This window comes from Echinops telfairi, unplaced genomic scaffold (genome assembly GCF_000313985.2).
Source record: "Echinops telfairi isolate 266 unplaced genomic scaffold, ASM31398v2 ScPeMD7_2010;HRSCAF=2546, whole genome shotgun sequence".
Lineage (NCBI taxonomy): Eukaryota > Metazoa > Chordata > Mammalia > Afrosoricida > Tenrecidae > Echinops > Echinops telfairi.
In genome coordinates this window covers 23,781,237-23,803,913 of record NW_022105908.1, presented here as the reverse complement: position 1 = coordinate 23,803,913, position 22,677 = coordinate 23,781,237, and the positions used below count along the sequence as shown (strand labels likewise).

The 22,677-nt window shown below is 57.8% G+C and overlaps 1 protein-coding gene across 1 annotated transcript in view; it reads left to right on the top strand.

Moving 5' to 3' along the window:
* The window catches only part of SPNS3 (sphingolipid transporter 3 (putative)), a 59,982-nt gene extending 39,227 nt beyond the window's left edge, over positions 1–20,755 (top strand). The window contains exons 9-12 of the mRNA XM_045293330.1: positions 10,525–10,590; positions 18,702–18,800; positions 18,888–19,083; positions 20,682–20,755. Of these exons, the coding sequence (XP_045149265.1) occupies positions 10,525–10,590; positions 18,702–18,800; positions 18,888–19,083; positions 20,682–20,755 (435 nt within the window). The remainder of the gene's footprint in view (positions 1–10,524; positions 10,591–18,701; positions 18,801–18,887; positions 19,084–20,681) is intronic.
* Positions 20,756–22,677: the final 1,922 nt, after the last annotated feature.

Genomic DNA, 22,677 nt, shown 5'->3' with positions numbered 1-22,677 from the left:
CATGGTGGGGGTCATGGTGGTGGTCATGGTGGTCATGTGGTGGTCATGGGGGTCATGGTGGTGGTCATGGTGGTCATGTGGTGGTCATGATGGTGGTCATGGTGGCGGTGACCTGTCTGTATAGCACTTGGCCTCCACTGACCTGTCTGGGGATTGGTGCTGGCAATTGGCTGAGACCTTATCAGGGGCTGGAACACCAAACTGGGGTTCGTGGGAGGCGGGGGGCTCTCTGTGGGCTTCCTCACATCACGGTGGCTGGGCTCCAAAGACTAGCATCCTGAGCCAGCTGCAGTCGGATTGCCTTCTGTGATCCAGCCTTGAACCCTTGTCAGCCTCACATTCACTGCGTCCTCTTGCTCGAAGCAGCCCTACCTTCTGGCTCAGAGAGCAGGGGAACAGGAGTGTGCTGAAGGAGGCTGCAGGGCTGGACAGATCTGACAGAGCACACTGCTGTGTGCGGTGCTGCCACCTTGGTGCTGAGTCATGGCACCCCGGGTGCAACAGAAGCCAACACTGCCCGGCACCGTCCTCCTGTGTGTTCCCAGGTTGGAGCCCATCGTTTCAGCCACGGTGTCTGTCCATCTTGTCGAGGGCCTGACCCTCTACTCCACCAAGCAGGAGGTCCTTCTCCAAGGACTGGTCTCTCCTCACAATCTGTCCAAAGTCCTTCAGACAAAGCCTTACCACCCTTGAGTCTGAGGACCAGTCAGACTGTCCTTCCCCCAAGACAGACCTGCTTGTTCTACTGGAGGTCCACCGTGTGCTTTGACTAGTATTCTTTCCCAACAAGGAAATTCAAGTGCATCCACTTTCCTCCGGTCACCCTTCAGCATGATCCAGCTTCCACGTGCAGGTGAGGCGACGGGATCAACTGGATTCTGTCGCCTTGTATGAAAGAGCCCGTGGGCCTCGAAAAGGCGCCAGGCCATGTTGCCGTGTTTCAGAACAGGCGCGTGACATCCCTCCCAAACTTGACGGCCTAAGACACCCTTGGTTCGTGACTTCTTATGGCTCTGGGGTCTGCCTGAGTGTTCCATCGGCTCCATGGCGGACTCCACCTGGAGGATGGACGGGGCTGGAAAGTCCACGCTGGCCTCACTCACCTGTCTGCCTGCCGGCAGGGCTCCCAGGTTCTTCTCCGCGTGGCTTCTCATCTCCCAAAGTTGGTTGGTTGGTTTGTTTTCGCCTATCTCAGGGCAAAGTTCCAGTAAATCAAAAGAGGGTACTGCCAAGTCCCCTAAGCCTTAGACTTAAAAACAGCCTCACCCGGCCTTCAAGTCCTGTGAACGCGCAGTGCTCGGCGCTGCCCAGGTTCTCGAGGCTGGCTGGATCTCCACAAGGATGTGACGACGCACAGAACCAGCCATGGCTGTGGAATCTCAGTTCCCACTCATGGCGCCTCCGCACGCGTATGGTAGACCTCCAGGGTTGTCTGTGGCTGGGACCTTGTAGAAGGAGATCACTGGGCCTTTCTTTGGAAGGAAGTGCGGGGGTGGGGGTGGGGGGATGAATTTGAATCCAAACCACCCTCCTTTCGGTTGGTCAGTGGCAGTACGTGCCACGGAGGGACTCCTGGGACTCCTGAGAGGGTGTGACGCCTTGGGGCGCACTTTCTAGCTGAATCTCCACGTGCCTCTGACAGGATCTCTCCGGCTGCCGTGTTGAGGGCGGAATGAAGGCAGAAACACAGGCGGGCCCAGGGAGACCAGCTACGAGGCTGGACAAGAGACCCCGGAGCTCGGCCCAGGGGCTTTAGGGAGGACGTGTGGGAAAGTGGTCAGGTCGTGGACAGAGTTTGCAAGTCAACAGCACTTCCTGCTGGCTTGAGTGTGTAGCGTGCGTGCAAGGGAGATGCGGAGGGCGACCTTGAGTCTCTGGGCCTGGGCCACTGGAAGACGAGCTGCCACTTCCTGAAGTGGGAACACTAAGGAGGAGCAAGGTTTTGCTGTTCTGTCTTAAGAGGCGGAAGCCTAGCAGTTCCACTCTAGATCCAGTCAGTGTGGGAGGCTCCCGAGGGTGCGAGGGGAGGTTGTCCTGTGGCAGCGGGCTGCAGGAGTCTGGGGTGACCGAGAGAGCGATTTAGAGCCATGAGGCAGAATGGGCTCATCTGGGGAGCGAGTGGGCAGACAGAAAGGAGCAGAGATCCAGGATAGGCTGGGGCAGTGCCTGCGGCAGGGTGTGCATGTGTGACCCTGCCCTAGTGAAGTCAGGGCTTGACTTCTACACACCATAGCAAACAACCTTGGTTGTCTTACTGGAGAGACAAGCAAACCAACCAACCAAAAACAACCCATTAAGCTAATCAGAAAAAACCAACCAACCAAACAAACCAACCCCCAGAGAAAACAGGAACGCTCCCTCTCCTCACTGCCCAGAATAAACTCCTTCCTGTCTTGGCCTATTTGCTGCCCCTCTGTTCACGTTAATTGGGGGACCATCACTTCCTGTAGAGATGGGGGGGCGCTTCAAAAATATTCGTGGGAAAATCCCATTCTTTTAACATTCCATTTCTCCCATGAACTTTTTGAAGCCCTCCCCTATACACAGTAGGAGCCCTGGTAGCCTAGTGGTTACACGTTGGGCTGCTAACTGCAAGGTCAGCAGTTCAAAACCACCAGCCCCTCTGAGGGAGCAAGATGAGGCTGCCTGTCAACACCATGTCAGAAACCCACAGGGGCCGGCCTACCCCGTCCTCTAGGGGCGATGCGTAGGCATGAGTGCGTGGCAGTGGGTTTGTGATTGTTTTTGGTTTATGGTTCATTAGAAACAAATGAGTTCTTCCCTGCCCCCTTCTCCTGCCTTCCCTCCTTACTCTTTCCCCTTCTTCCCGTAGTCCAGGTCCTGAATGCGCTCCCTTCGCCCTGGGAATGGGCCACTCTGCTCAGTGATGGAGGGGTCTTTTTCCCTCCCTCCCTCTCTCCCCTCCCTCGGTGCCCCCTCTCCCTGCCTGTGTTTGTACAGTGCACAGTGGCTGCAGCAAAGTCTCCAACGTGACAACACCGGGCAGGATGGTCCCTTCTGTTGTGCATCGAATCCCTATGGGTCAGAGCCACTTGGCAGTACCTACCACCGCCGCCACGTAGGGTGGTTCCCTGGTTCCCTGGGCGCGGCTGGCAGCTCCCCAAGGGGATTTGGAGGGGGGTACTTGGCTTCTGGCAGCCTCCCCTCGACTGTCCCTCCCGCAAAGAGACGCCCTTGGAAAGGGGCGCCTTGGGTGCCGCAGGCCTTTCTGTCACCCGCGGGATTGCAGGGCTGGGGTGGAGGGAGGTGTCTTTGTTAGAACACCTGGGAATTAGATGAATGCTCCAGACAGGGAGCCTTCTGCTTAATTACCGGCTGCACCCCCCTCCTGGGGTGGAGGGGTGCCCCCAGGCCTTGAGGAGGCGGTGACTGGAGCCATTGTTCACATCATCCCCCAAAGTGAGAATTAAGGACACACACCCAGATCTTTTCCTCCGGATATGGGGATTTAGGGGAAGGAACCCCCATGGTAGTGGTTAAGGCCGCGCGCACGTGCGCACACACACACACACACACACACACACACACACACACACACCTTGGCTGTGATCCACAAGGCCAGCAGTTCAAAACCACCAGCTGCTCCTTGGGAGAAAGACAGGGCTTCCTACCCCCAAGAAGAAGGCCACGATGTGTCGCTATAGACTAAATGGCAGTGAGTTGGGGGGATGGTCGGGGCACTGGAGTCAAGAAGTACTCTACTCTCTCCCTTGGTCTTGCCTGCTTTCCCCCAGGGCTGCTGATATTTTACTAAGCTTTATTATTTTCTTTGGTTAAAAACAATAACAACAACAAACCCTACCCCGACCCCCTCGCCTTTGACTATTTTTTGCCTTGAGGAGGCAGGACGGTCTATGACCCAATTCTAATTCTCCATCGTGGCCTAGTGAGGAGCCCTGCTGGTGCAGTGGTTACGCACTGGGCTGCAATCCCCATGGTGAGAAGTTCAAAACCACCAGCAGCTCCGAGGGAGAAAGGCTGGGTTTTCTACTCCTGTAAACAGTTACAGCCTCAGAAACCACAGGGGTCGCTCTGAGTCAGCATGGACTCATGGACTCCATGACAGACATTTGGTCCTTTAGGTTTATCTTTACCCAGAAGTGGCCCCAGATCACCTTGAATGTCCTTTCCAGCCCAAACTTGATCTGGACGTCCTGCTTGCCCCGGGGAGGGGTGTGTCCACCACACAATGAACAGAGCCTGCTGTCGCTGCTCCCCTGACATCTGCCACAGAGACGACAGACCAGCCTTCTCAGCCCTGAGCACCCCCAAGGAAGGGCTGTGCGGGAGTCCAGGCTGCTGCCCACAGGGGAACCTCGTGAGGGCTCGGCGGGGAACAGGCAGGCTGTGTGCCCAGCATCCCTGCTGCCCAGGGCCAGCTGAGGGTCCTGAGGTGGCTCTGGCATCTGCTCTCTGGCCACTAGGGTGGTACAGACTCTGTAGCATATTTCCACTCCTTCCCAGACATGAGCCTGGCCTGCTGGGCACCCAGGGCTCTCTGTGGATGCCCAACCCAACCCAACTCAGTACCAGTGAGTCGGTGCTGACTCATAGAGGCCCAGCAGCACAGGGTAGAACCGTCTTGGGGAGTTTCCAGGACGGTCACTCTTTACGGGGCTAGAAAACCCTGTCTTTCTCTCGTTGAGCGACTGTTCCTTTTGAACTGCTGACCTGGCTGTCTGCAGCGTGTCATTGTGGTGCAAACAGTTAAGCCCTCAATGCCTAATAGAAAGGATTGGTAGTCTGAACCCCTGCAGAGGCTCCTTGGAAAACAGACCCAGGGATCTGCTTCTAAACCATCACAGCTTGAAGACCCGGCGGGGCAGCTCTATTCTGTCCATGTGGGGTGGCCAGGCGTTGGAATCAACTTGACACACCTATCAACCACACAACCACCACCACCACATCCGGGGTTGCCTCCGAGCGCCGGAGAGAAGCCCACCTGCTCTTCCTCAGAGGCCTCCCCTCCCTGCCGCGATCTAGGAAGGTCCCTTCTTGGATGGGCAGCTCTGCCCTCTAGGAGAGTCCACAGTCTTCATTCTCCAGGGTGGGGGTGGGGGCCCCCTTCACTGCCCCCCTCCCCACCTGCCCACCTACCAGCTTGCTGGGCTGCAGCTGGCTCCTGGAAGCCAGACGGAGCCCTAGAGCCCATGCCAGTGCCTTCAGTTACAGGTTGGCAGGCCCGGGGGCAGAGTGTGCCAGCGGGCATGGCAGCTTGCTGGTGGCCAGGCTGTGGCCTGTGCCCTGTGTCTTGATGGCTCCGTTGGTCCTTGAGCGGGGCAGATGGGTTCCTGGGCGGCTTCCGTCTCCACGACCCCATGGGAGGTGTTTGTCTCTCTTCCTGGCGGGGGCCGGCAGTCTGGTTTTCAAATATGAACTTTTTTATGTTAAAAAGCATTATTGTGAGTTAGTGGTGGTTGACAGAGCACATCCACAGTGCTCCAGTCAATGATCCGTGTCAATGCACGCAGTCCCTCAAAGTACCACCGCTTAGCCCGCTTGCTCCCTGTGTTGCCTGTTTCTGTTCCGCCTTCTTTCCTAACCCTCTGAATTTTGTCCTTGGGCACATGCTGCCCTTAAAAAAAACACCCTTAAATAGTTGGTTTTTCTCACATGGGGGTGAGTTCAGTTCCAGACCTGGGGAGGGACTCCTGGCCACCGTCTTGAGGGTCCTACCAGTCTCTTTCGGGCCAACAAACCTGGTCTCTTTTTATGAGGTTGAGTTCCGTTCCACACTTCTCTCCCAGTCAGCCCAGGAGCTTCTAACAAGATCCTCTTCAGGGCAGAGTCTGTGGTGGTCGTTGGGCACCATGTAGTTCTTCTGGTCTCCAGGCCTAGAGACTGATGTTTGTGTGGTCCGTTCATCCCGGGTTTCCATGGTCACCACTCTTCTTTCCTCCAGATGGGGGAAGACCAAGAGTCCTATTTTAGATGGTTGCTCATAGCTGTTAAGACCCCATTCCTTACAAGGTGGACTGTAGAACCCTGTCTCCCTGTGGTCTGTCTTTGCAGTTCCGAGGTCAGTCTCTGTCCTCTAGAAGGCCAGCCTGGGCCCAGGTGAAGGTGCTGAGTAAGGTCTGCCTTCTGCACGCCCCAGGGGCTGGCCCTTCCTTGTGATGCAGCGGACGCTCCATCTTCTCTCCGTGCTCCCTCCCCACATCTACCTGGGTGCGCAAGTGCATGAGGAGAGTCATATCTGTAGGTATGTAGGTAGGAGAATGTGTACACACTAGGTAGGAGAATGTGTACACACACGTGCATATACATGCATGAGCAAGTCTGTGTGTACCCACCAGTGTGACTGTCCATGTGTACATTTCTGTGCATCGTGTCAGGGTGCACGCAGGAAAGTGTAGACTGATACTCAGTAAGTGCACACCAGCACGTCATTGGTCCTGTCTGCCTTGTGCTCTTGTCACCGCATGTGAGTCTTTGGAAAACCTTTGGAATATCAACTCCACACCCCCCTATGGAATCCCTGGGGGCTGTCAACGGTTGGCGTGTTTTGCTGTCAACAGAAAGATCGAAAGTTTGAGTCCACTCAGAGGTTCCGTGGAGGAAAGGTCTGGTGAATTACATCCTTAAAATTCAGTCATTGTAAATTCTACTCTGCTGCATGTGGGACACTGTGAGTTGGAAGCAACCGGACGGCTCCTGGTTTTACTGACTGTTTGTTGAGCCTGCGTGTGTGAGTGATGCGCACGCACGTGTGAGGACGTGAGGTGTGTGAGTTTTTGTAGTCTCCCAGGCTCTTTGTGTCCATGTGGATGTATGTGCATGTGTGTGAGCATGTTGAAGCTCATGTGCTTGCGAGTGAGGTCTTGAGTGTGCATCCGTGTGCATGTTCGAGTGGTTGCAGGCGTAGGTGAGTGCGTGTGCATGTGTGATAGTGTGTGTGTGTGCATGTGTGTGCATGCACCTCTGCTCAGGGATGCAGCTCCAGAGAGAAATTCTCCTTCATCTGAGATGCCAGCTGCAGGGGATGGGGCTCCGTGTTTCTCAGGCTCCAGACAGCTTTCCCAGGCCCTACCTACTGCCTGGGATGCAGGGGAGCATGGCCGGACTCTGAGGAGACCATTGCAGGGTCAAGTTTCCCTCCCAGAACCCCCCTCAAGGGCTGGTGTGGGGAGGACCAGTGGAGCCTGGGAAATGGTGAGGAGGGGAGAGCGGGGTCAGCCTGGGCAGGAAGGGGCAGCTCTGAGGGGCGTTAGGCTAAAGAATGGGCAGCAGTCAGTGATCTGAGGAGGAGTGAGTGAGCCAAGCACAGGAGGCAGCGGTTCTGGCCTGGGGGAAGGCATTTCCCACCTCCGAAGTGGGTGCCCGGGCAGAAGCAGCTTCAGTGACTGGGGTCTGCGTCCTGGCTGGCCTGGGGCTCCTCCATCCTGGGCAAGATGCTCCCCTAGAGGAGACGGTGGGGGAGGATGAGTGTGGAGACTGGGTCAGCCCCTGGGACTGCGGGGCTGAGACTGAACAACAGGGAAATCAGTTGTGGGGGCCTCAGATGCTGACTCGCGGCATCCCCGTGTGTGTGCAGGGTTCAACTGTTCCAGACTGATTTCCGGTCTGCGGCCCTGCGAAGGCAGGTCGCCGGGCCCTCCTTCCTACACACCACCACGCTGGGTGGTTTCATGCCCCCAGACGCTTGGTGAGGAGTCAGGGCTTAACCCTTTGAGCCACCAGGGCTCCTCCCCTGGGAGCATGCCAATTAAATGCTTCCTGGTGACTTGACTTCAAACCAGGGCCTGTTGTTGGTGAGTCTTTGACCTGTGGGACCCCTGTCTGAGGGGGTCTTGGGAGCCACTGATGTGCAAAGTCCCGTTTGCAGGTGGCCTGTGAGACGGAGTGGGGGGCATGGGGGTGTGTGTTTAGCTTTGGAAGCTCAGGTGGAGACCGTGGTTGGTGTAAGATATGAAAACAAAAAAAATTATACTTTATCAAGGGATCACGAGGGAGTGGGGGGGGAATGAGCCTGATACCAAGGGCTCAATTAGAAAGAAAATGTTTTAAAAATGATGATGGCAACACGTGTACAAATGAGCTTGAGACAAGGGATGGATGGATGGATTGTGAGGAGCTGTAAGAGCCCCCAATAAAATGATTAAAAAAGAAGAAGCTCAGGCAGTTGGTGCTGGAGGCACCCATCAAGCACCTGGACCACCCCCGCCATTTACAACTAGGGAAACTGAGGCCTGCAGGGCAGTGCTCTTTCCAGGACTGCCCACAAGACAGGGAGGGGTCGGAGCCCGTGCAGCCTGGAGCCCGCTCTCTGCCGGAGGGCCCCTCCTGGAGCTGTGGGGGCCCGGGCGGCTGTCCCAGAGGAGCCTCTGTCATTACAGGATTAGGAGCGGCCTCTCCCCAGCCTGGCCCTCGCCCCTCAAAGCCGCCGGCCAGCCGGGCGGAGACGGGGGTTGGCGGCTCAGAGCCGGTTTCCAGGTGTGTCTGAAGAAACCTGGCATCCTCGGGCGGCTCCTTCAGTCTCAAAGGTCCCTTTGTGGCTGCAGCCTCCCTCTGCAGGCTCTATTTTGGGGGGTGGGGACCCACCCTGCCCCAGCTGGAGGAAGGAAAAGGTGTATTTCAGTATGTCCTGTGGGTGTGGGGGAATCACTCCGTGGGGCTCGGGAATGGTGGCCACAGCCCAGAGGTGTGTGTGTTGGGGGGGGGGCGTTCCAGGTGGAGGAGGCCCCAGGGCAGTGGCCGTAGCGGAGGCGAGGAGGGTGGTGGGGAGGGTGGTGCGGGCTGGGCTGGACTTTCATGTGGCTCCCGAGGACTCTTGGCTGACCCTGCCGCGCTGGAATGTGGGTCTGTGGCCTGCCTGGCGCCCTGCCGGAGACCTGCCTGCCTGGACTTCCCGATTCCCACCCTGTGGGGGCCCAGCCCCTGCCCCAGAGGGAGAGCAGCCCTGCCCTCCAGGACCTCCCCTGTGGGCGCCCAGGGCCTCCTGGAGCTGGTGCTCAGGGCACCCTCGGAGCTCTACTCCCTGCTGGCTCTGTTCCCCATACTGGGTCACACTGCTAGCTCCTGAAGCAGGCAGGTGCGGTTGGTCTTCAGCCTGGCTGGATGCTCTCCGTGGGCCCTCTAATCTGGCCCACCCTCCAGGGTTCTGCCCACGGCCATGTCTGCCTGCAACCTCCATGCTCCTGCCCGGCTCTCCTCTGATCTTCCCCGGGCCGCCCTTACCAGGCCCTGTGGTTGCCAAGGCCACACGGAGCTCTGTGCCAACAGCCTCCTTGCCCTGACCTCTCACAGGGGCAGCCCTAAGGGCAAGGAGCGCACCAGGAGGTGCCTTGCCGTGTGCCCCGGAGCCAGAGCCTCCTGGCTGGTAGATGAGAGGTTAGGTGGGCTGATGCATCGAACATGCCGTGAAGACTGAAAGGCTGAAGGGGTGCGGGGAGTGGGACTCCGGTTACTGGAGCCTGGGCTGCCCTACCGTTGCTGCCCCGTGACTCTAAGAATAGACTAATTCCACTCCAGAAATAAGCTGTGAGAAATGAGAACCCATCGCTTCTTCTTGGGACCTCATTAAGCCCCTCTTGAGTGAGGGGAATGAGGATTATCCTAATCCCTTGGCCTGAGGTGGGGGGAGGGGTCCTGGAGCTGGATCTGGTGAGCCTGCGGGGACCTGTGGTCACCGGAGGACACTGGGAGCAGGGCAGGGTGGGTCCATGAGGCTGCGCCAGCCCCACAGTGCGCAAGCCTGGGGGTTCCTGCTTGCATTTCAGGCTAGTGTTACCCTGCATCAGCTGGGGCCCTGGCACAGACCTTGGCCTGGGCTGGGGCTTGGGTTCACCGTCTGCAGTGGGGGGTATAGGTCCACATATTGCTCTGGGCAAAGGTGGCCCCGAGGTTGGACTTGACTATGGCCTGCAGAAGGTGCTGCTGAGGGGGTGCCAGGCCAGGTTGGCTCTGGGGCACACAGTAGCATGGATAGCAGAGGAGGGCTGGCAGGCTAGGAGTTTCCATGGGCCTTTCTGCTTCTCTGTCACTCACAGGGCCTGGGAGCGCTTGTTCCCTCCTACAGGAGCTGAGGTGATTGAGGGCTGGACCCTGGGGGCTGTTCATTAGGGACAGAGCTGCTCCCAGAGTTGGCCTGGCCCCCTCCTCTGGTCAGCGTGTGGCCTGGCCCAGAGAGGGATGCCTTCTTGCGCTCCGCGCTGCTGGAACCGGGCCCCAGACTTCGCACACCAGTATGTCTTGGTGGTGCCTAGATCCAGCACCACCTATTTCCCTATGGATCCAGCAGTTTGGCTGCAATCTGCAAGGTCAGCAGTTCAAACCCACCAGTCTCTCCTCCGGAGAAAGACATGGTTTTCACTCCCCTAACAGTTACAGTCTCGGCAATTCACAAGGGCGGTTCTACCCTGTCCTGTAGGGTTGCCGTGAGTTGGCATGGACTCGATGGCCATGGGTTTTGTTGGGTTTCTTCTGTGGAGTCTTAATCTCCCTTCTCTAAGCTGTGGGCAGTGACTGGCCTGCGAGCCTCACCTGGGCCACCTTTGTCCACAGGTGTTCCTGGCTCTCGGGGAGCTGCTGTTATCCTGCAACTGGGCAGTGGTTGCTGACATCTTGCTGGTAAGTGTGGGAGTCAGGATGGGGGCCTCCGGGCCTCTGGGGGAGGGAGGCAGGGCCTGTCCAGCCCAGGGCTGAACCTCTGCCTGTTTGGGAGTGGGGAGGGGCTTCAAAATCTGTAGGGCAGAGAACCAAGGTCATTAAGCAGTTAATTAGCTGGGGCCATTGACGGGACTCATGCAACATCTCTGACCTTCGTTCCCGTTTTGCAGGAGAGCCAATGGTGGCTCAGAGAGGGCATGTGCATGGACCAAGGTCACACAGTGTGCCAAGGCACTGAGGCAGGACTGGAGCTTAGGCTCCTTTAACTTAGGGTCCCTTCTCAGCAACCCCCCACTCTAGGCAGTGTGAACCCCGATGCAGGAGGCAGGCTGCTGAGCCCTGTGGTTGAGGCTGCCCCAGGTTTCGGATCATGAGCTGTAATATAGGGAGGTGGGTTCAGGCAAGGACTTGGCCTTATCACATGACTCTGGTAGGTCCAGAGCCCAGCACAGTGTCTTCCCAAGTGGCAAGCTCCATTGTCTCCTCTGGGAAACATGCAGAGAAGGCCTTGGGAACAGGACTTTGCAGGGGTTCCGAGGGCCAGTCATGCACGGCAAAGTGAAACCAGCATGGACCCAGCTTTGTAAAATGTGGGTGCAGCAGGGCAGTATGGGAACGGGAACAATTACAGATCAGCTGCGAGCTGGAGATGGAATCTCCCTCTTAGAAAACAAGGGCGGCATGTGCGTTGCATAGCAACCAAATCTCCTGAACAGCAGAGTCAGAAACACCAATGGTGGGCCCAGGGATGGCAGCTGACCATGATGCTTTGACCCTGTGTTGCTGCCCACACACCTCCTCTCCACATGTCCAGTCTCCCCACAGCAGACTCCTGCGAGGACTCACGGAGCCTCTCCCATGCATACATTTTCCCCATTCCAGTTGTGTTCTGGGACCCTCAAGGTTTAGAAATGTGGGTCTGTTCCAATTCCACGGCATCGGCCATATCTGAACTGGCTCGAATCTGTTCGAAGTACAACTTTGAAGGCTGTGAAGGGCTGTCGGTGTGTAACCCAGGGCCCCAGACCTGGGAGCACACCAAGACCTCTCCCATGCCCCCTGGTGGAAGGTGCTGGATCCCGGGAGCCTGTGCCTGACAGTGGGCAGGCCGCTCTCCTAAAGCTGGCTTCAGGGAAACTGACCAGGCTTCCAGCCCTGGCTCTGCAGCTCACCAGCTGTGTGACCTCAGGCAAGTCGTACTGTGTCTCTGGGCTCTCAGTTTTCCAAGGTGGAAATGGGGATGATAATTGTCCTAGCTCACACCAGCTGTGAGGTCGAAATGAGATTGACTGATGTGAAGCTTTGCCCAGTGCAGGGCACAGACGATCCCCTGTGAATACCGGCTGGGGGTCTGATAGCAATTCAAATCTCCACTTTCTTCTTTTCTGTCACTCAAAGGGAATCGTTGGGTCGTGCAACAGTGCTCTGCTGCTCAGAGAAAGGTTAGCGGATCCTCTTACTATGGTTGAACTATTGAATTGTATGAGATGTGGATGAAGTGCCAATAAAATTTTTAAGAAAAAGAGGAAGAAGGGGTAGTGGTTCAGGTCCACCCGAGGTGCCTCAGAAGAAAGGCCTGGTGATCTAACTTCCCAAAGCAGCCATTCATTGCAAAGAGACACACGTGGGGTCAACTTGAGTCAAAGTCAACTCAAAGGCAGCTGGTTTTGCCCCCCTAAGAAAACCCGGTGTCCGGGCATGGAAGATTGAAAGGGCTTTGGGGATCTGCTGTCCTTGTGCACTAGTCAGCATGGTGGCTGCTTGCATCCTACTGTGGGTGGGACGCTCTGGCCCCTCGCAGGGCAGCTTGAATGGCCCCCTCCCTGTGCTCCCTGCTCAGCAGTGCGTTGCCTGTGGCTCCTGGGTGGGACTGCCTGCAGAAGGGTTTTCTCTGCCTCACCCTCCAGACAGGTGCTTCGGACTCCAGCCCAGGGTCAACCACAGACCCGCTGTGTGGCCTCGGGCCTCAGTTTGCTTGTCTATAAAAGGGATGAGCAGAACTCGCCTGGCGGGTGAATGAGCCAGTGAACAAGAAGGCGCTGCCTGGGCCCGCAGGAACGTGGTGGCCGACTGTGTGTGGCTGTCTACTTGCCACTGTGTGTGCCCCCCCCCCCCAAAGCACAGCTTCTACTCTCTCAGGCTGGGCAGCTGGAGCTGAAACTGGCCCCCTGCAGCGTCCTCCCTGCCCCCCACTGCGCTATCCCTTTCCACATGACAGCTCCACAGATATGTGAGGAGCGTGTGCATGTCCTTCAGGGTCTGTGTGTGCCAGAATGATTAACCTGGCCCAGTCAGGAGGGATGGCTGTCGGGGGAGGGGACGTAGGGCCAGCCAGCCGTGTCTGACCCATCCGGCTCTGCTGGGGAGCTGGCCAGGCATGATTCCATCCACCCAGCCAGGGCTTCCCACAGCCCCTCCCTCGTCTGGAGGCTTCCAGACCCCAAACCTAGGGAGTTCCATCCCCTCGGGAATTCTTCTTGGATGGCCCTATCTTTCCCCTTCTCAAAGCCCCTCAGCCTTTCTGCAATTCGTGTTGAGAACCAGACCAAACCTTGCAGCCCAGCCGTGCAGCTCATCTTCCCCAGGGTAGAGTCAGGAGGGATGGAGACAGGGCCAAGTGCAGACCAGGGCAGGTTGTCAGGACCCAGTCTGTAGAACGGAGGGCCAGACGCTGTGCTGTTGCAGGCTGAGGGGAAAGGGGGAAGTGAAGGAGGCTGGCCAAGGGGTAGACAAGTACCCCAAGAAGAGAGGAGAGAGAAAGGATGGTCACTGGAATTGGCAGAGGGTCAGGGGAGGCTGGTGGGGCCTCCCAAGAGGCCAGGCCACAGCAAGCATCCTGGGGTACAGAGGGCATAGGCTGAGGGGGAGAGCTCAGAGGCCCAGGGGTTGGAGAGTTGGTGTGGAGGACGCTGCTTCTGGCGAGAGGATGGGCAGTGCATGCCACCCAGGGCTGTGGAAGTCACTGGCCTCCGAGAGGAGGCCTGCCCGGAGGCGGCAGCCTGAGGACAGCCGGAGGCAGGAAGTGTGTGGGGTAGATGCTGTGTGGCCGGTGTGGAGAGATCCCATCTGCTGGGCTGGATTTGAGATGAGCTTCTCATCCAGCAGGGACCTGAAGAGAGCAAGGAGTGTGTGCATGCATGCATGTGTGCGTGCATGTATGTGTGCATGCATCCGTGTGTGTGTGTGTGTGTGTGTGTGTGTGTGTGTGTGGTGCTTGTGTGGAGGGAGAGCAGGTTGTGGAGGGGAGGGGGACATTGGACTCAATAACCCTGGGCTGGAGGGAGGCCACGGAGCTGACAGACAAACCTTCGAAGGGGCTGCACGTCTGGAAGGTGGGAGCCTGTTGGTGGGGTCAGAGGGTGAGCCCAGGAGCTAAGACTCTGGAGCTGACCACCTCCGTCAGCTCCCAGTCCTGCCACTCACTTGCATGTGACCTTGGTCATGAATCTTCACTTCTCTGGGCTTCCGGGGCCTCAATGATAAGACAGGGAGAACGTTTTAAAAAAGTGAAGGACTAGTTGTCACAGAGCCACCTCTGAGTCCTGGTGACCCCTTGCGTGCCGGTGTGGCACTGTGCTCCCTCGGGCTTTCCACAGCTGTTGGTGTGGGTTTCCTTCTCCTGAAGCAGACTGCCAGGCCTTTCTGCAGAGTGCTCTGCACGTACTGGGGCCCTGGCTATCTCTGGTCCCCTCCACAAGGAGGAGACCTCAGATTCGCTCTGTGGGAGGGACTCCCAGGGCTCGCTGTCCCGAGGTTTTCAAGCTTCACTGTGTGTAGGAGCCACCTGGGGCTGGAGGGTGCTTGTGACAAATTCAAATTCTAGGCCCTTTGTCCTCAGAGTCTGATCCAGTGAAGCCCAGGGATCTGCCTTTCAACTTCCTGAATCACTCTCAAGTAGCTATTCCCAGGAGCATCCTTGGAGAAACATTGATCTGGGTTAGCTTGTTTTCCCAAGTCCCAACCAGGGTAGTCCTACCTTCCTTTATATACTCCTCTGTCAGGGAGCTCAGTCACTCAACCCCGGCGGCTCCTGCCGCCTGGCAGCTCTTTGGCTAAAAATGGTGGGGCTTACATGCAGAGAAGACCAGCTCCCAGCCTGGCTGGACCCTCAGCCTCAGAGGGACCGGCTCCCTGGAACCCTGTGTCTCCAGGCCTTTGCCTCCCAAACCAACCCACGGGCTCTCCAGCTGCCTCCCAGCCCGGCTGGCTGTCTGGACCCCGCACCCCCGGTGGCTCAGAGCCCACTGACCCCACCCCAAGCATGGCAGAGCAGGGCAGGAGACCTTGCCCTCTCTTTCCCAGCCCTGTGCTCCGGGCTTCTGCAACCCAGCCACCAACCTCAGCTCCCACCTCCTCAGCAGGTTTCCCCAGCGATCCCTGGAGGGTCAGCACCCCCCATACCCCCTGCTCAGCCTCTGCTCCCCACCAGGGTGCCGTCTGTTCTAGTGTGCTTGCTCATCTGTTTCACCTCCTAGGGGTGTCTGGGGGCAAGGCTGAGCAGGACGCAGAGGGGGGCCGGCCAGGTGGTCTGCACCTGGTGGCTGCTGCTGTGGTGGCACTGGTCTTGCCCCCGGGGTAGAAAGGGAACAGCTCTTCTAAGAAGGGAAGAGCCACAGACAGAAGTAGGGTTATCTCAAAATAGAGCCGGCCTGGAGTCTTGGGCACCTTCTAAAACTACTCCCTGCACTGGCCAGCTGCTGGCGGGCCCAGCCTTGGCTCCCCTGGCTACAAGACCACAAGGAGGACCCAGCACAGACGGGGAGGGCTCCTTCTCCCACAGCTGCCAGTGATTCACAGTGGGTTCAGCAGGTGGAGGTTTCTGGGAGGAAAGGAAGAGACTGAGGGGCTGAGAAGCCCTGGCCCCCAGCTTGGCCTTTGGTGGTCACTCAGGGTCCACCTTCCAGAGGCCTTTCCCTTCTCCCCAGAGCCACCCGTGAGTAATCGCATAATTATGAGGTGAGAAAGAAGCTCTTGCGGAGGTGCAAAGCTGTGGTCAGTTCCTCCTGACTGCTGGCAGGGCCAGCGAGGGGTGGAGACCCAGCTTCCTTTATGACCAGGGCCAGCACCACCATGACTCCTGCCCCTCGGCCCACCCACACGGCTCCCCTCTCACCAGACCCCTGCAGCACCAGCCTCCGGGTTCTGGCCTCCACACCCTTGTCCCCACGTGCCTGTTCTTCCCACTGCTCTGCCCAGCACGGTCCTGTTCAATGGTTGGGAGCTAGTCCTCTTTCTCTTTTTCCTCATTTCCCAAATGAGGAACGGAAAAGCTCTTCCTTGCCTGGGACACTAGTGTGGTCAACAGGCCAGGTCCAGGGTCAGTCTCAGCTCTGCTGTTTCCTGGTGGGGTGACCCCGGGGCACGTTCCTTAGCCTTTCTGTGGCCTCGATTCCACTCAGACCGTAATTGCATCTCTCTCTCTCATGGGTGATTGGAGTTGATATATAAAATGCATGCAGGAAGTACTTAAGAAGTGGTAGCAATTGTTGCTGTTATCTTTGTCATTATCCTCTGATGAGTTTATATTGATGGAGCCCTGGCGGCATTGCTGGCACCGTGGTTACACACGGGGCTGTTAGCCGCAAGGTCAGCAGTTTGAAACCACCAGCCGCACCGAGGGAGAAGGACAGGGCTTTCTACTCCCGTAAAGAGTGACAGTCTTGGAAAACCACAGGGCAGTTCTACCCTGTCCTTTAGGGTCACTGTGGGTCAGCACTGACTTGATGGCAGTGAGTGAGGGTTTTTTTGGTGGGGGGGGCGAGCTGGGGTGTTTGGTGGAATAGGCATTGAGCCGCTAAAAGCAAGGTCGGCAGTTCAAGCCCACCAGCTCCTCCCTTTGAGAAAGATGAAGCCGTCTGTTCTCATAAAGATGGACAGTTTTGAAAACCCTAACCAGGGGTGCTGTGAGTTACAACCGAGGTGGCAGCAGGGGAAGGCCTCGGGAGTGGGTCTCGGATGCCCGGTCAGTTCCTGGTTGAGGCCTCTCCTCTGTGCTCCTCCTCTCCATTCCCCAGCCCCGCCCTGCTGCAGCCCTGGGCTCTGGCAGGGCTGTCCCCTGGGACCAGTCAGTCTCGAAGATGCTTCTTCTACTTGAGCGCTTTGACTGGCAGCTTTTCAGCTAGTCCCCTTGGTGCCTGGTGCTCGCTGGACCCCAGGGACCTGTGAGGAATTGTACAAGGGGCGGACGAAGAAAAGCAGTCTCCTAGCTCCGAGTGACACCTGCGAGTGGCCTGGGGACACTCAGGGCAGGATTCTGAACTCTGAGAGGGCGTCACAGAGGTAGTGATTCCAAAGCAACAAATCGGGATGCTCAGCAGGACCGGAGAAGGAAGGCGTGCTGACCAAAACACAGCATCACCACCACCGCCAGGCCAGCTGGTGGTCAGTCCCTTTCAGCACATGGCCACACCCTGCCGGGTCAGGTAGAACCGAGCTCCACGGGGTTTTCCTAGGTGGTCGCCTTTCAGAGGGCTCACCAGGCCTTCCAACTTCTGGGCTAGTGGCTAAGTGTGTAACCAGCTGACCCATCCAGAAAGCACAGAGCTCAAATGCCCAGAAGCACTCGCGGAGTGCTGGGGTTTGACATAAACAAGACGCCTCCTGGTAGGTACCAGATTAGTCATGATAACTCAGTCTTGTAGAGAAGTGCTGTCATTATCTTTATTTGAGGGGAAGGGGAGATGGAGGCACAGAGAGGAGAAGCGATTTGCCCAACGTCATACAGCCAAGCGAGTGGGGGGACCAGGGATGGGGACTCAGACAGCTTGGTGGCAGAATCCATATTCCTACCTGCTGGCCAGGGGCCGCCATCGAGGCTACAGAAGGGCGGCAGAGCCCACGTCACCCTCTTCCATGGAGTTCCTTCTCACTCTGCCAGCCTGGACCTCTGCCCAACCCCATCACTTCTGTCACAGCTGTACCTGATCTCTGCCCAGGCTTTTTATTTTTTTACTATTAAAAAATTTTTTTTTAATTGTGATTAAATACATGGGACATAACCTTTCCCATCTTAATAGTTTATACATATATGATTCAGGGGCACAAATGACACCCATGATGCTTGTGGTCATCACCAAGTTTTGTTGCCGAAACTGTACATCATCCTAAACAGAAACTCTGTGCCCCGGAAGCATTGTCCCCACCACCCCCTTCTTCAGGCACCCCCCCCCCCTCTCCTCTCCATGGCAACCGCCAATCCAACTCACTCGGGATCATTCATATACGGAGGCTGCAACCATGTTTGTTGTTTCGTGTCTGATTTGTTTCCGAAGAAGGCTTCCAAGGTCCAGCCACGTGCTGTGGTGGTTGGGTTCCCGTGTGTCAGTTGCGACTCCTTAGTGAGTCCTCCGGACCGCAGAACTAAGCCCTGCCGGGCCCTGCGTTGGCCGCACCACCGTGCCATGTCTGCAGCCACTGCGCCGTCCCATCTTGTGGAGGGGCTTCCTCTTTCTCCGCTGGCTTCGCCAAGCACGACGTCCTCTGGTCCCCGTCGAGGACAGCTCGGAAGGACGAGATGAAGTTGCTACCCTCCCTTCTAAGGAGCCTTCTGGCTGCACTTCTTCCCAGGCGGATTTATTCATTCTTCTGGCAAAAGCCCTCCCCCAAACCTACAAACCCATTGCCACCTGGCAGTCCGTGGTATATTCCATGCTCTCTACTGACGCCACAATTCAAAGGCCTCAGTTCTTCGGCCTTCCATCCTCACCGTTCGGAAACGTGATTTCTCTCTGGGGTTGACTATCAATCCTCCATTGTAGGCATGAGAGGGCTGCGAATCATTCATGGAAAAACCCCATTATCTTATCCTTCTAGCTTTCCAAGAACTTTTTGAAGCTCCCTCCCCACTACCCCGTTTATGCCACACTTGGCTCATCCATTTATTCATTTCCAGTTGGAGACCAAAGCCTTAAGCTGGGGCCCCCCGCCCCACTGTTCTCATGGTGGCTGCTCCCCCAGCCAGGCTGTCACACTTCCAGGTCCCTGACCTTGGCAGGTGGAAAACAGGAGGTGGTATGGGGTCTTCACCTTCTGTCCTCACTTGGGGAGCTTTCCTGGGATCCTGTGTTTTGCAGTCTGTGGTGGTGCCCAGGTGCCGGGGGACGGCAGAGGCGCTGCAGATCACAGTGGGCCACATCCTGGGAGATGCGAGCAGCCCCTACCTCACTGGCCTGGTAAGGCCCCGGGGGTGGGGACCACCTGTGCTAAGACCTGCGGTGTGGTCTGGTGGGCCAGCAAGGCGCAGCCTTCCTCCTCCACAGATCTCCAGTGCTCTGCGGGCAAGGCGACCGGACTCCTACCTGCAACGCTTCCTCAGCTTGCAACATAGCTTCATGGGCTGCGCCTTTATCATCGTCCTGGGCGGTGGCTGCTTCCTGCTGACTGCGCTGCACCTGGAGAGAGACCGAGACCAGGCCCAGGCCCAGGCCCAGGCCCAGGCTCAGCCGACTGGCACAGGTACCCTTGCCCGTCCCACCCATGCCCGTCCCACCCACTCAAGCTGAGCCCCTGGCCAGTTCGTTCATTCATTCAAAAGTATTTATTACACACCTATTAAGAGGCCTTGTGGCACAGTGGTTACGAGTTGAGCTACGAGCACCAAGGTCTGAGGTTCAAAATCACCAGCCACTCCACTGGAGAAAGACGGGGGCTCTCTACTCCCACAAACAGTTGCAGTCTGGGAAACTCTCAGTGGCAGTTCCACTTTGTCCTATGGGGTGGCTGAGAGTCAGCATCGACTCAATGGCAGTGAGTTCTGAGTTTTACGAGCCCAAGGGAGGGGTCCCCTGGTGGTACAAAGAGTTAACACACCTGGCTGCTAACTGAAGGGGTGGTATTTTGGGTTCACCTGGGGGCCCCTTGGAAGAAAGCCCTGGTGATCTTCCCCCCCGCCCCAAATGCAATCAGTAAAAACCCTGAGGAGCTCAGCTCTACCCTGGTACCTGGGAGGCTGCCACGGGTTGGCATCGACTGGATGGCAGCCGGACTTAGGTGTCAGGCAGCGGTGCAGGTGCTGCGGTGGAATGGATTGGGCCAGGTCCCAAGCCCTCTCGTGGAAGGAGACGAAGGCGAAGCAGACAGAGCAAGCAGATACCAGAGTTTGTCTGTGGCACTTTTGAGGGAATAGGTGCTCAGGAGGGACAAAACAGGGAGGGGGTAGCAAGGGCCAGGTGGGCATATTTGCTAGGGTGGTCCAGGAGGGCCAACAGGTGGGAGTGGAACACAGGCTTGGAGGAGGGGAACCATGCAGCTATCTGGGGGAAGAGTGCTCCCAGCAGAGCACAGAGCCTGTGCAAAGGCCCTGAGGTGGGAGTGGTTGATGTTCGAGAGGCCAGTGCAGCTGGGAGTGTGGTGAGGTGGGGGGCAGGGCATGGTGGGTTGGGGCTGAGGGCAGGAGTAACAAGGCAGGGCATGGTGGGCTGGGGCTGAGGGCAGGAGTAACAAGGCCACAGCAGGAGGAGCCTGGTGGGCCCCGGTGAGGGCTGTGGCCTTAACACCGAGGGAGTAGGCACTGGGGGTTAGGTGGTAGGCTGCTAACTGTGAAGTCGTCCGTTCAAATCCAGCAGCTGCTTTGTGGGAGAGAGATGAGGCTGTCCGCTCCTGACAAAATTTAGTCTCTGGAACCCTGTGCAGGGTCACTATGAGTCTGAATTGACTTGATGGTAGTGTGTGTGTGTGTGTGTGTGTGTGTGTGTGTGTGTGTGTGTGTTCAGGGAGGAGGTGCTTTCGGGGAAGGAGCAGGAGGGGTCAGATTTACATCGTCACTGCCATCTGGAGGATTCACACTGTTGACCTTGACGGGAGCGGTCAGCCTCGTCTTTCTCCCAGGGCTGCTTGGGTTTGAACTGCTGCCCACAGCACCCCCCACGGCTAAGGTCAAACCGTCTGTGGGGGCCTAAAGTGAAGCAGAGAGGCCCTAGGAGGTCCTGCGGTGATCTAGGCTGGAGAAGCTGGGGAGGGAGGGGTCGGCCTGAGGATTTAGTTTGCAGTTTGAAAAGATGTCCAGTGAGATTGTGCCCAGCTCACCTTGGGGCTGAGTGTCACTCCTCCTCCAGGGCCTTCAAACAGCAAGGATGTGGAGCGCCTCAGCCTGCTTTTGGGGGCGGAAGCCCCTCCAGAGAAGCCCTGAGACCCCTGCAGGAAGCAAGGAGGCCCCGCCCACTGCTCGGAAAACCTGGCCCTCTCACCAGCCTCCACAGTTGCGAACCGCTGTGACCTTTGGCTGTGGCTCAGGGACCCCGGCAGAGCTGCACCTGCCACTTCCACCCTCCCAGCCAGAGAGCTGGCCGGCCCGAGGCCTGGGCCAGGATTGAGCTGTCAGCACCCTCGCAGGAGGCCTGGGCCTGTGCCCGTACACTGCACCAGCCCTGCCGCTCTGGGGTCTGCAGCCGGGGTGCCAGGGTCCCCCATTAAAGCACGGAGCCTATGAAGTTCAGGCCAGTGGGCCAGCATGTTGTTTCTGCCTCAGGGTACCTCTGCTGGGAGCAAGAGGGACGAGAGGGGGATCATCCCAGCCCTCCCTACGCGGTGCACCCTGCTCAGTAGGGGTCTCGAGGTGTTCCCCATCCCTGGGCCTTCCAGTTCATGAGACCCTTTCTGACCCCGACCCCCCCCCCCACTCTGCAGGGCAGGAAGGTACAGGACACCCTCTGTGTGAATTCACCCTCTGCACACAACTCGGGGACAGATGGTGGTCTGAGAGATGGGTTTCTCCTAGGCCGCTCAGGTGTGGTGTGGTGACTCCTGGCTCCTGGGCCTTACGGATCCGCTGCCACACTGATATCTTCACCGGCCCAGCTACCATCCTCTGACACCCCCCACTCCCCTGTCTCCACGGTGGGTGGGGAGGGCTGGCTCTGCGGATCCCACACTTGCTGCTGTGTTCAGAGCAGCTGGACTCAGTGGGCCTTGCGGGAGGCCTGCAGCTTCCAGGCAGGCAGCGGTGGGGAGGCATGCTCTCTCTGCCCACGAGCAGGAGCAGCCTGCCCCTCCCCTGCTGCCCGGCTGGGAGATCACTTGTTTGCTTGCTGATGGCCACCTTGGTGGTGCCAGGCTGTGCCTACCTCCCGGCAGCTTCCGAGCAGCGTGCATATCTCTGACCTTGGCTTGCTCCTGCCCTGCCTCCTGGGGCTCCCTGCTCCAAGTGGTTGGATAGGCTAGTCTCCAGGGCCCAGGCTCTTCCCCTGAGCCCTTGCCCGCTCCCCAGTCTCAGCCCTTCCTGGAGAGTTGACATCACAAACTGCCCAGCCAGACTCGGACCCATGATTCAACGCTTATAGTTCATGAACTGGGCTGCCCCTGATGTCATAAGGAGAGGAACTCATGAGGACATTTGGTTTCTCTTGAGAAGGAGCTGGCTGGTTGGGGACATGACGGCCCCCCTCCCTCCCGCCACATTAACTGATGGTGATGGTGTGAGCTCAGTCCCTCTGTGCCCCTGCCGCACGCAGACTCCCCTGCTCCGCACACGAGGCTTGTTGGGCATGGCTGTTCTGACCCAGCCCCTGTGGAGTGTCCACCGAAGTCCAGCTCTGAGCCCTGGCATGGGGAACCCGCAGGAGGGTGAATGTCTCCTCAAATGGTCAAGCTCTTCTCGTGAGCCAAGCATCACCGCTGTCCCCCATCCAAGCCCAGGGGCTGGAGAGGACAGTCGGAAGGCTCCTTCTTGTCAGCCCCACAGTCATGCAGTGGGAGCGATGGTCACCATTGTGGTGCCAGTGCCTATTCCACCCCCACCCCTGCCCTTGGACCTGCCAGTGAGGGCAGACACTCAGCTAACCGAGTGAAAGGAAGCTCCCTGCAGGTGAGTGGTTTGAACCCACCCAACGTCAACCCAGAGCAAAAGACCCGCTTCCATTAAGAAGAAAGTCAAGATGCTCCGCGGGAGCTTTGTTCTGCTCTGTAACACAGGGGGCACCATCAGTCGGAATTAACAGAAAGGGGCTATGGCAGCAAGCCCAGTGAAGTTGGTGCCGGAGGAGGCACACACCCAAGGGCAGGGGAAGGCATCACGTGCCAGCCTGGGAGCTGGAAAAGAGCAGGAGAAGGCGT